The following is a 12,877-nucleotide window of genomic DNA, read 5'->3' on the forward strand; positions in this document are numbered from 1 at the left end:
TTTTTTTTTTTTTTTTTTTTTTTTTTTTTTTTTTTTTTTTTTCTGATATGAACCCACTTTGGTTAAATTCACAATTTAAAGACTTTTGAGTAAAGACTGATGAAATTGCTACTCTCTGCCTTTTCCGTTAGGGTTTATATATGCATATTTTAGGGTTTCTGTTTTCGCTTCTTACGGACCTGCTTATCTTTAAACCATTGTTTGTTTTGATAAGCTTTGAAGAGAAGTTCATCTATTTAACTCTTACGTCGACTCTATCTAGCGTAGGGCTGATTGTAGCAGATCAGAGCTGTTGTGCGAGTTGGTTTGAGACTTGAGAGAGCCGGTAGGTTTATAAGCGTTTTCTAGGGTTTGGTTGGGCATTTGGTTGAGAGTTGAGAGCTTATGGTGTGGTTCTGTTTCATAGCTTTGCATATTTTTTTCTTGTATTGAAATCTCTGTGTGTTGTGTGGCAGTGGAAGGGAACTCGTTACCCGAAGAAGATGTAGAGATGATGGAGAATTCAAATGGAACTAAAACAGTCACATATGAAGCTTCTCCAATGGTGGAGCCGTTCATTGGTATGGAGTTCGAATCAGAAGAATCTGCAAAGTCTTTCTATGACAATTATGCCACAGTCATGGGTTTTGTTATGCGGGTGGATGCTTTCAGGCGATCAATGCGAGATGGGACTGTGGTGTGGCGCAGACTCGTGTGTAATAAAGAAGGATTCCGTAGATCGAGACCTCGTAGAAGCGAGAGCAGGAAACCTCGAGCTATAACAAGAGAAGGGTGTAAGGCTTTGATTGTAGTGAAAAGAGAGAAATCTGGAAAATGGCTCGTCACTAAATTTGTGAAAGAACATAATCATCCTCTCTTGCCTCTCTCACCTAATGTTCGCCGGAATCCCCACCTCTCTCAGACACCGGTATGTTTACTCACTTTTCCTTTAGTCTTCTTATTGAGTTACGTTTTTTGTTAGTTGTTACCTAAGCATAACTATTGCAGATTCTTGTTATCTGATGCTGTTGGCTTTTAGAATGCGTTTGAGCAACATTGACATTGATCTTTGACTTACCAAGAACATAAGTTAAAAGCTTTGTCCGTTTTCCTCGGAACTAAATCTAAATGTATTGATCTTGAAATCTTGTACAAATGGACTTTTCAGGACGAGAAAGACGCAAAGATTAGGGAGCTGAGTGCAGAGCTTAGCCGAGAGAGAAAGCGTTGTGCTGCGTTGCAACAGCAGCTTGATATGGTCTTCAAGGAGATGGAAGAACATTCCAACCATCTCTCCACTAACATCAATAATGTTATCCAAAGTGTAAGAGAAATTGAGTCCAATACTTTCACCAAACTGTAAACAACACAGCTTCATTTCTGTTCATATAAGTTCATCATCAGATTCTCTTAATCTTATGTTCTTCGATTCTTCATTCTCCGAAACAAGCAAAGAAAAGACAAGATTGAAAGGCATTGATAAAAATTACATTGGCACAATCAGTATCAATGCCAGAAAGCGTACATGGCAGTAGAGATGTAAACCAACAGAGCAGAGGAAACCAGAGTGACGAGCGTTGCAACCGCTTGAACCGCCGATTGGCTGCCGCAAGAGAGCAACCCAAGACGGATCTGAATCACATTAACCATAGACAGCATCAAGAACAGACAGCCCATGACAGATCCGACAGCAGAAGCCATCATTCCCCATCTCAAAACCTTGATGTTAATGTGAGCTCTGAAAATCTCATCGACGTCTTTGCTGTTGAGAAGGTTTAAGGCAAGTTTGAGACCTTGCGCTACCAAAGAGGAGAAGAGGAAGAAGCTGAAGGAGACGACTTCGAAGACGAGCAGCTTCTTGGCAACATCAGCACTTGCATCGCAGCTGGATCGTTGTTCGAGGCTGTGTTGTCCTGGAGTCGCTATGGAAAGACCTACGAAGACGGCGATGGTGAAGAGAGAGTTCACGTTCACGAGTCCGTCAAGAGCGCTTACGTGGACACTTGTGGTGGCGACGGAGGAAGTTGAAGACATCGTCGGCGACGTCATTCTTCACGCCGTTCTCAACGCCGGTCATGTAGTTATTTTTCGGCTCAGATCTGGCCGGAAAACGAATATTTTATTTATAAAGAAAAGGTTTTAAAAAAAGGCAGGTTGAGTTTAGGGAGAGAGAAGAGAGACAGGGTTAAGCTTACTCTTCCATGAGGGAATCTGATTAAGCGATGAGTGTGCTTTTGGTCGGGGCTTTAGTTTGAAGAAAGATATGTATTGTCCTAAAAGTGAGCTTGTCGGAACTCTCTCTCTCTCTATTTTTGTACGAACCAGCTATTTTTCCACGTCGGAGTCAACTGAAATTAAGTTTCGATTTTTTCGTCTCTTTTTCTAACGTCTAGTATAAAATAGTTTTGTTTTTAGTTTTGATAAATCTTTCAATGGTTTTGATAATTTTAGGTAAATTTTGATAATTTGATTGATTTTGTTTTAAAACATATTCCATTCCTTATAAATTCTGTATCATTTAAAACCATACATTTAAATAAAAAAGTTGACAAAACTATTAAGAAAAAAATTAGTAATATATCAAATAATTGAATAACACAAGATTTACAGTAAATGTACTTTAAGAAAAAAAAAAATTCTTCAGATGTACGTTTACGCACTTTTCCTTTGGATCATTTGGTGGTTTGTAGCAGATTCTTGTTATCTGATGACTGATGCTGCTGTCTTTTTAGATAATGCGTTTGAGCAACATTGACATTCATCTTTTGACTTTCCAAGAGCATAAAGCTTTGTCCGTTTTCCTCTGAACTAAAACGTATTAGAATTGAAACCTTTGTGTAAAACGAAACTTTTCAGGACGAGAAAGATGTAAAGATTAGGGAGCTGAGCCGAGAGAGGGAACTTTCTGCTGCGTTGCAACAGCAGCTTGATTTTAAAGGAGATGGAAGAACATTCCAATCATCTCTCCACTAACATCAATAATCTTGTCCAACGTGTAAGAAAAATCTATACTTTCACCAAACCCCTTTAGCAGAATAAACAATGTAAATTATGTAATTTAATAAACTACACAGCTTCATTTCTGTTCATAAAAGTTCATCATCAGCTTCTCTTAATCTACTGTTCTATTCTTCATTCTCCTAAACAAACAAAGAAAAGACAAGATTGAAAGGTATTGACAAAAATTACATTGGATAGTCAAAATAAAGCCATGGGCTTGGAAACATGAGAGACTCATCATTTCAACTCATAGATTCATCAGTATCAATGCCAGAAAGCCTAAATGGCAGTAGAGATGTAAACCAATAGAGCAGAGGAAACCAGAGTTACGAGCGTCTTTGCTGTTTGTATGTAATTACATCCTATAGTCTGACAACAGAAGATGGCTATTAATTCAGCATCTCAAGAGGGATCCTAAGACCAACCACCTGCCCGATAACAGAGAACCATGAAATTAAGTACAAGTCAACTGGCATCTGACATCCAGAAGAGATGCTACTTTGGGAAAGCAGCTTGATCCAATCCTCAGTCCCACAGGGATGTAGCTTGAACCATGGCCTGTTCAAATATGGATGCTCCTGCGATTGATAGTTGCATAGAGATTCTTCAATACCATATAACCAAATAATACACTTAAAACAAACATTGTAGTATTGATTTTGAGAGCATAGATACCACCTGTGTTATAAAAGTCCACTTAGATTCAAGCAAAAGACTAACAGAACATGAGGGCAGATCTTTTTTAACGACATCCAAAGATAGAGGTTGTCCACCTACGTGACAACAAAGATGATTTTCACACTAAAGAAACGAACAAACCACAAAGGTACAAAGAAGGTTATATACCGCTGGAGTATCCGCGGAAATATAGCACAGGAACCTTGTATGATGCACTGTAAACTATATGAAATCATAGTAATGTGCTTCATTTTCTTGGTTCTGAACCTAGCAGGAAACAAGCAAAGACAAATCTCAGTGATTCCACAATTCTGCTTCAAAGATGTCGACAATGAGAAATTTGCTTAAAAGGTTAATGTACCAAGATTGTGTGATCAACTGATTCTTCTTCTTCTGAGCACTCAGTAGCTGCATTCAAAGATTCATCCTCTGGACTTTCCTATTCACATACTAAATGGTGAGAAACAAGAAAAGAAGAAGATCACAACAGCAGCACTGTTAAGAGCTGTAATAAGTCTTGTTACCTCAAGTGAGCTGAGAATGAGGATATTCTCGAGCGACAAGTAACCTGAATCCTGCTAAATAACACAACAAGACGAAGGATTTTTTTTTTTTTTTTAAGAGTATTTAATCAAACAAGGTTGAATTATGGAGATGGTTGTTTTAACCTGATTTGAAAGGTGTAGAGTTCGATTGATCAGAGGAACCCATGACCATGGAGGGAACGATTGGTTATGAGTTTTCCATTTATCGGCAAAAGCTCCAGCGGCTACAGAGAAACCTTCCACGGTGAGTCTTCCATCGCTGACCTCTCTACCTGAATTCATCGGAGGACCAAACAAAATATAAAAAGTCTCCGTCTCGCTTCGGTTATATTTCAGCAACATCTATCAGAACAGCGAAACCGCATTGAACCGAACCTGAGATCCTAAACCGGTTTTTTATTTCTTTTAAATTGAATGAAGTCATGAACCGAACCGAATCGAAATTAAACCAGTTTCAAATTAAAACCGCCGCTTCGTCCTCGACAACCTCCATCGCCGCCTTGCATAAACCTCCGCCGTACTTCAATCTCTCAACTTTATCCTCTAAACAAGTTTATATATTTTTTTCCGAAATCTTCAATGATACGCATTATTCGGGCTGTTTTGAGCTTACGTTGTATGTAAAAGCTCTGAATTTGAACAGATTCTACTATCGTTTACACCGCCATGGAATTGGTGAGTTTCGCTTGCTCTCTTATGTATAAGTTAATGTAAGTTTATATATCTCGTGTGAGGTGTTGCAAACCTCGGGTTGGGTAAATATGAAAACTTTGTGTTTTCTTTTTTGCAGACATGTCTGAGTAAAGGAGATGGCTTTCACAATCCTCCTTGTCATATGCTTAATCTATGTGGTTTCAGAATCTTGATTGAGTGCCCTTTGGACCTTTCGGCGCTCACAATCTTCTCACCTGTTCCATATGATGTGGGTTTTGAAGCTTCTGAATATCCATCATCTGATGCTCAGAATCCGATTCAGAAGAAGCAGAAACTGGAGAGACAGCTAACTCCCGCTGATTTGGTGTGCGCAGAACCGTGGTACAAAACTGTGAAGGCTTTGCATTTGTGGGAGGCTTCTTTGATTGATGTAGTTCTCATCTCCAACCCTATGGGATTGCTCGGATTGCCATTCCTTACCCAGAACTTTGGATTTTGTGCCAAGGTAAACGTTTTCAGGTCCTAAAATTTTGAGTTTTCTGAATGATTTTGTTTGCTTGGGGTGTAATTGTGTGCTGATTTGTTACCGCTAAGATGTAGATATATATGACTGAAGCAACAGCCAAGATTGGACAGCTCATGATGGAAGATCTTGTCTCGATGCATAAGGAATTCAGATGTTTTTATGGACCAGGGGAATTCAGATGATATAGAGAGTTGCATGAAGAAGGTTCAAGTTGTAAAGTTTGCAGAAGAAGTTTGTTATAATGGGACCTTGGTCATCAAGGCCCTAAGTTCAGGCCTAGATATTGGGGCTTGCAATTGGTTGATCAACGGACCTAATGCAAGTCTAAGTTATGTGTCAAACTCCATCTTAGTTTCACTTCATGCGAGAAATTTTGATATCAATGGTCTCAAAGGAACCGATGTGATGGTTTACTCAGATTTCTCATGCCTCCAATCTGCAGAAGTGACTGAGAATGATTGTATTTCTCCCAACCCGGATAATAATTATTTATCAACAATCAGGTAACTCTAACATATTACTTTATCTTACATTTTATTAGGATGTTTGTTTGGGACTTAAAGTCGAGAATCTTTCTTTACTGTTGTACTTTTTTAGTAGTGACAATAAGGATGAGGACTTGGCTGCTTCATTACTAAACACAGAAGACAGCTTAGAAGAAATGGAGAAACTAGCTTTTGTTTGTTCATGTGCTGCAGAATCTGCTGATGCTGGTGGCTCAACCTTGATAACGATTACTCGTGTTGGGATAGTTTTGCAGCTCCTAGAGCTAATGTCAGATTATATTGAATCCTCGTCTCTGAAGGTTGGATTTCTCTTTCTTATTATTCTATAGATTTACTTTCTTGAGGATATGAAGCACAGAAAAAAGGTGATTTTACTTGAAATTATTCTTTAGCTCTGTTAGACTAAATCACTCTAGTCTGGATTTGCTTAGGTTCCAATCTTTATAATATCTTCTGTGGCAGAAGAGCTATTGGCATACACAAACACCATACCCGAGTGGCTGTGCGACCAACGACAGGAGAAGGTATACTTCTGCCAATTTTCTTGGTGAATCACTGAATTTTTTATGTGAGAAAATGAATCAAATGGTATATGTTCTTTTATAATTTCTTTGAAAGATAGATCAAATACTAATATTTTGATTGATGTCACAGTTAATTTCAGGAGAACCGTCATTTGACCATCTTAAATTCATTAAAGACAAGAAGATTCATTTGTTTCCTGCCATTCATTCACCCAACTTAATGTAAGAAGGGTTCATAATTTTATCTCTGCAATCACTACTTGATGAGTTATTTGCTGAATGCATAGTTTGCAAACACATTACACATGCCATGCTAGTATTATTATTGAAAATATCATCTCTGTTCACCTTAAATTATTGCTTAGTTGATTAGTTCAGATACATCAGTAAAATACCTCACATGGAATCTGCAACCTAAATCTTGGGGGTGGGGTGATTCCATTTCAAGAAGTATGTTACAACATTCATTAATTTTTTAAGTTATACGAACAGAACGAGTTGGCAAGAACCATGCATTGTATTTGCTCCTCACTGTAGTTTGCGGCTTGGCCCTTCAGTCCAACTTCTTCAGCGTTGGCGTGGAGATCCAAAATCATTGCTTGTTCTTGAGGTTTTATATCTTTCTCTCTTTCCTAGCTCCATCAGATGATCCAGTGTGAATCTCTGTCAATCTATCTGATGAGAAATGTATTGCAGGATGGAATTAGTTCAGGTTTAGCACTTCTCCCTTTTAGACCAGTAGCGATGAAAGTTCTCCAATGTTCATTTCTTTCTGGAATAAGGTAAGGTTTGCCTTGCTGTATGATTAAAACTAGATTCCATTCTGGTGTTTCCGTAGTTGTTTTTTTCTGTCTTCTTGAATCAAGGAGTCTGAGTTGTGCCTGCACAAAATAGGAATTAGCATGGGTTCCTGTGCAAGGGCATACGTTGATGATATGTCTTATCACTATTTGGTGACCAGCAATTTCTCACTATCTCCCAGATTATTAGTTTTTAAAAATCATGACAGCTAACACGTTGAGCTTGTTATCATGTAGTCCACAGGCCAAATGTGTGATCTGAAATTTGCTTGTCAACCATTACTCAATGCGGTAGTTTCTTTTGCAGATTGCAGAAGCTCCCAACACTTCTTTCCGTTTTGCAGCCAAAGATTGTTTTGGTAACGATTCTCTCCTCCACTTTGTTTAGAAATCTTTCTATCGTGCATCTGTCGTTATTCATCTATCTGATACCATTTTATGTATAGGTCCCTGATGCTGTCAGTCAGAGGATCAATCTTAGTGAGATGAAGATAAAGTCAATCTTGAATTTCTCTGAGAACAAGACGCTGCATGTGCCAAGAACTGCAGACAATCCAAGCGTAGAGATTACAACGGACTTGGCCTCCAAATTGAGCTGGAGAAAACTGAGACAACGTGAAAACTTTGGTATTGCAAGATTAAAAGGTGAGCTTCTGATGGAAGATGGGAAACACAGNGATTCCATTCTGGTGTTTCCGTAGTTGTTTTTTTCTGTCTTCTTGAATCAAGGAGTCTGAGTTGTGCCTGCACAAAATAGGAATTAGCATGGGTTCCTGTGCAAGGGCATACGTTGATGATATGTCTTATCACTATTTGGTGACCAGCAATTTCTCACTATCTCCCAGATTATTAGTTTTTAAAAATCATGACAGCTAACACGTTGAGCTTGTTATCATGTAGTCCACAGGCCAAATGTGTGATCTGAAATTTGCTTGTCAACCATTACTCAATGCGGTAGTTTCTTTTGCAGATTGCAGAAGCTCCCAACACTTCTTTCCGTTTTGCAGCCAAAGATTGTTTTGGTAACGATTCTCTCCTCCACTTTGTTTAGAAATCTTTCTATCGTGCATCTGTCGTTATTCATCTATCTGATACCATTTTATGTATAGGTCCCTGATGCTGTCAGTCAGAGGATCAATCTTAGTGAGATGAAGATAAAGTCAATCTTGAATTTCTCTGAGAACAAGACGCTGCATGTGCCAAGAACTGCAGACAATCCAAGCGTAGAGATTACAACGGACTTGGCCTCCAAATTGAGCTGGAGAAAACTGAGACAACGTGAAAACTTTGGTATTGCAAGATTAAAAGGTGAGCTTCTGATGGAAGATGGGAAACACAGATTAGTTACAGGATTGGAGCAAGAAGAAAGTTCAAGGAAGGCTCGGCCATTAAGGTATTGGGGCACAGTGGCTCAGGAACCACTTTTGGACGCGTTACTAAAAATGGGAATAAAAGGATCCATAGAACACTGCATATCTGAGAATGGATCAGAAAACAGTATAATTCATATAGCAAATCCTAGCAGTGGCCTGATAGAGACCTCAGAGATGAGTACGGCTATTATAGCAGAAGATGAGAATGTAGCCGCTCAGATCCTCCAGGGGATTGATGAAGTTCTTGATGGAATTTAGAGGATGTATCAGCTGACTGGACCTGGTCTATTAGTGTATTAGAGTGACGGAATTAGATAGATCGTGTAATTATATGATTTGTTTGTTTAAGCCACTTTATGTTTGTAAAAGTTGCATTCTCCCTGAAATACGAACATACCTTCCAACGATTCAAACAAACATACTTACATAACTAAGAGGTAACACAATGCATTAGTCTTGGACAGATTCTAGGATCTTTATTACACAAGAAATCTAAGCCAGAGCAGTCTCTTCTCTAGTCACCTGCATTTTCTTGCATACTCCATCTAGAATGTTCAAGAAGTCTCTCACAATAACAAATACTTTCAATAGCTGAGCTTCTTCCTTTGCGGAATCAACATGGAAATACTCTGTGATCTTTTTCACTGCAAAGAGTGTGGAACCTTCTTCTCTTTCTATCTTTTTAATCTCCTCAGCAGCGGTTTCCAAGAATTGGGTCATCGACTCCCTGAATTTCCACCAATGGTGTTCTTGATTGTGTCCTGTGTCCTCACACAGTAGCAGAACCTCATTTACTTTCTGAACTCCTTGATAAAGCTTCGCCACATCGCTTCTTAGAACGCCATAGTCCAAATCTGCAGCTTTCTTGACATCGTCAAGTACTGAACTCAGATTTCTCACAATGGTTAGCCCTTTGATGCCTTCTGATCCTGTGATGTTTTGTACAACAGAATGCAAGATACTGGTTCTTCCATCTAACGATTTGATATCGACAAGCTCAAGTAGCGCCTCAAGTTTGAAGGCATGAGCATTACCACTCTTTATCCCTGTCTCTAAGACAGCTCCAACAAGTCTCACTAACATCCTGCTATTTCGCAGTGCCTCACAAGCAGCCTGCAAAAGAATCATATAGCTTTCTGAGACATAAGTTTACAACAACATTCACAGTCAGTATCTTCAGCTTTGTTTTATACCTCTATAACGCGGAGTGACCCTTTCAAGTGTTTGACATTGGAGTCAAAACTAACAACAGAGAGCAATGCATCAACCCGTTTGAATACGAAAGGCACATTAAGCAATTCCTTCAGAAACCTTTCTGATGGGGCAAGCTTGATCACTGAATCATCACTATAGCTAATCAGCTTCTTCTCTTCTTCTTCGCTCGGCACTACTCTTGCTAAACTATCAAGAAGGTCAGCTCCAAGTGCATCATAGTTACCTGATAGAAAATACAAATCAGATTCAACTCGATACAATCGAAAATGAGAAGAAATTAGTTTTGTAAACTGATGATTTTACCATCTCGAAGGGCTTGACAAACATCATGTGTGGTGAGCTTAAGTGTTGTAAGAAGAGTAGCAACATTTTGACTCTTTCTTGCATCTAAAACTTTGCTCTCTTGATTTAGCATCGGAAGATCACAGCTAAGACTTCTCTGTTTCGAGTTAGCATTCGAAGAGTTGTACGGAAGACGGTCCCATGTAGTTGTCCGGCGAGAACTTGGTCGGACTCTGTCCCAAGGCAAAGGTTTCAGCTTTGGCTTTGGTCGCTCTGTTGTTCCTTCCCGACAACTATGTGGTAACTCAGAGAAAGATAGCTTTTTTCCAGATTTCTGAAGCATAAAAGACTGTGACGGTGGCACAAGAGGAGGAGGCTCCGGCATTGCCGGCGGTGGCCGTTGTGGAGGAGGAATAGTAACAGCAGCTGCACCCGAGTCGCTCTGTTCAGTTGTACCAAACTCTGGATTTTCCCAAGAAGGTTTCAAACTTCTTGAAGATTCAGAGATGTTGATACAAAAATCTCTAGCTGGTGACGCAGAAGTTGAAGAAAGGAACAAAGACTTGACGTTTCGACTGAAATCGTTCCATCTCGGCGGCGAAGAGTCCAGAACCTTCCGGAAAAAACGATCCGGCGTGGTGGAGACTGAAGAGTACATAGAGGAACGAGCATATGCGTCAGGAGTTCTAATCATACCTCTCTCTGGTGAAGTAGAAGCAGAGGAGATTCTTGGAAACCCTAGATTCTGATTCCAGAGGCTAAACATTCTCAGAGACGCACCACCGTATCTCTTATTGTTCCTTACGGTTCTCTCCGGTGAAGAGGGAGAGTGAGGGTTTTGGTTAGTTGACCAATGTGGAGCGGTAGAGTTCATCGGAGGAGAAATCGTAGCGGACGGTGACATCGCCGGAGAATCCGAGTGTGAAGAGATAGAGCAAGAGCAGTTGCTGTACGGATTGGTTCTCCGGTCTCGTGGTTCTTGACCAGCTATAGACGCCAGAGGCGAGTAAAAGTCGTCGTCTTCTTCTTCTTCTTCTTCTTTATCGGAGTTGTGCTGCAGGAGGAAGCTACGAGCAGGTAATGGTGGGAGAGGAGAGATCTCCGGTGAGGCTGGTTTAACGTAAACAGAACCGGAGGAAGTGGCGACGTTGCCGAGGTATAGAACATCGGAGGTAGAAGGAGCTACAGAGAGTTTGTTTTCAGTTGTGTTGTTTCTTGTTTGGGGACATTGAGGAGTTTGTTGTTCAGATTTGGTAATGTCTGAAGAAGAAGAAGCTAAGCTCTTGGATTCTTCTTTAAAGTGACGGGTTTGCCCTCGCCACCGTCCGTAGAGAAACAAAAACAGGGCGAGTAGTGTTGCTACGGCGAGCACGGCGGAGATAGCTGGGATGAGGAGTGTACGGGAAGGAGTGTGAGATTGAGGAGAGCGAGGGAGGACGAGTGCGGAGATGTTCGCCGGGAAAGTCGCGAACGTGGGGGCGGGAGGCGGAAGAGGCTGCGGTGGCGAAGGAGGAGGAGGAGAGGAGGAGCTGTAAGGTGGGAAGAACGGCGGCGAAAATGTGGAAGGGTCAGTCGGAGGAGTTTGTAGAATGTGACGGCGACTGAAACTGGCCGGAGAGGCGTATGATAAGGGAGAGGATGCGCATGATAGGAGGGAGAAGATGGTGATGATGATGGCGTAGTCCATTTTTGGGGTTTTCTTGGAGAGCTTTGTGTGTGTGTTCTGCAATGTGCAGCACTATCTCAGGAATGAAAGAGCCTTAATGGTTGGTTGGTAGTTGGTACCACACTATGCTAGTGTAAGTGTAGTGAATGGTGTGATTAGTGAACTCTTCTTCTAGTTACAATTGAATATAATACATATAAAAAGTGAAACTAGGGGAGGGAAGAACGTATATGAAATGCAATAATTACGACAAGTAAATTCTGGTCCTCTCTTTCAAAAAGAATCTTTTTGACTTTTAATACCATCATCTTCTCTTTACTACTAGTACTATACAAAACACTATCTTCTCTTTTCTGTGCAACCCAATTATTAAAGGCGATATAGGTACCATCTTTATCTACGAGGAAAACAACTAAGACAACATTTCTATTTGCCAAAATATTTTTCTTTATTTACTCGTGTTATGAAATACGACTATGTAATCGAAATTCAAATTAATTAAGAGTTATATATAGTTGGGCTACAATGTCGAGTGCTTTGTCTTTTATTTGTCTTATCCATATTTTTCGTAAGTTTTATAATAAGAAACATAAATTTTTCAAAAAAGAACCCCAGTGATTATTGAAATTAATAGTCCATTGATTTGAAACGCTCTCTATAGCTTTTTGTCACAGATTTTTTGCATGGTTTTTCTTTTCTTTTGGACTTTATTTGAAAATGATCTAGCCAGAGTTATTGTGGATGCAAGAGTCAAAAAGGAGGGATAAGACGAAAGGCAATGAGAAGAAAGAAGCTAAGTGTGCACCCCAAAAAAATGAAAGAAAGTGTCACAACAGCTTGGTTGCAGAGACAAGGACTAGAAATGGGGAAGACCTGGTTGGCCATACTGATCTTGTTACAACACACACCATGTGGTCACTTGACGTACCTCGGTTTTTTTGAAGTTTTAGATTAATAAATGTTATATTTACCTAGCAACCTACCAAATATTACAAGTTACTAACAATAATTGATTAACTGGCCATCCCCAAATCTTGCAAAACTAGCTGTACTTTCCTTGTCAGAGAACACAATCACGAAGTTGTGTTTTCACGAAGCCCATTTTCACTGCCCCAAAAAAAAAAAAAAA

General features: G+C 39.9%; 2 protein-coding genes and 3 pseudogenes across 3 annotated transcripts in view; 2 read left to right on the forward strand and 3 right to left on the reverse strand.

Annotated features, from left to right (window-relative positions):
- The window catches only part of LOC104764473 (protein FAR1-RELATED SEQUENCE 5-like), a 1,909-nt gene extending 444 nt beyond the window's left edge, over positions 1-1,465 (forward strand). The window contains exons 2-4 of one of the 2 annotated variants that reach the window (XM_010488011.1): positions 268-325; positions 456-907; positions 1,148-1,465. In XM_010488011.1, coding sequence (XP_010486313.1) covers positions 491-907; positions 1,148-1,342 — 612 coding nt within the window. In that variant the 5' untranslated portion in view covers positions 268-325; positions 456-490 and the 3' untranslated portion in view covers positions 1,343-1,465. The remainder of the gene's footprint in view (positions 1-267; positions 326-455; positions 908-1,147) is intronic. The other variant, XM_010488010.1, reaches the window with a different exon arrangement.
- On the reverse strand, positions 1,338-2,322 carry LOC104764472 (annotated as a pseudogene).
- LOC104764474 lies at positions 3,153-4,525 on the reverse strand (annotated as a pseudogene).
- On the forward strand, positions 4,652-8,992 carry LOC104764476 (annotated as a pseudogene).
- Positions 8,991-11,924, reverse strand: LOC104764475 (formin-like protein 10). Its single transcript, XM_010488014.2, has 3 exons — positions 10,104-11,924; positions 9,779-10,023; positions 8,991-9,698 (listed from the first exon to the last, which is right to left on the reverse strand). The coding sequence occupies exons 1-3, from the start codon at positions 11,767-11,769 to the stop codon at positions 9,078-9,080; spliced, it is 2,532 nt and encodes an 843-aa protein (XP_010486316.1). The 5' UTR covers positions 11,770-11,924; the 3' UTR covers positions 8,991-9,077.

This window comes from Camelina sativa, chromosome 19, assembly GCF_000633955.1.
Source record: "Camelina sativa cultivar DH55 chromosome 19, Cs, whole genome shotgun sequence".
Classification (NCBI taxonomy): domain Eukaryota; kingdom Viridiplantae; phylum Streptophyta; class Magnoliopsida; order Brassicales; family Brassicaceae; genus Camelina; species Camelina sativa.

What these genes read in the sequence shown, in the direction of transcription:
- LOC104764475 (XM_010488014.2), bottom strand. Translation starts at nt 11,769, where the DNA reads ATGGACTACGCCATCATCATCACCATCTTCTCCCTCCTATCATGCGCA. An exon ending in TTGTCAAGCCCTTCGAGATG is followed by an intron (nt 10,024 to 10,103) that starts GTAAAATCATCA and finishes ATTTTCTATCAG; the next exon opens with GTAACTATGATGCACTTGGA. An exon ending in GGTCACTCCGCGTTATAGAG is followed by an intron (nt 9,699 to 9,778) that starts GTATAAAACAAA and finishes ATTCTTTTGCAG; the next exon opens with GCTGCTTGTGAGGCACTGCG.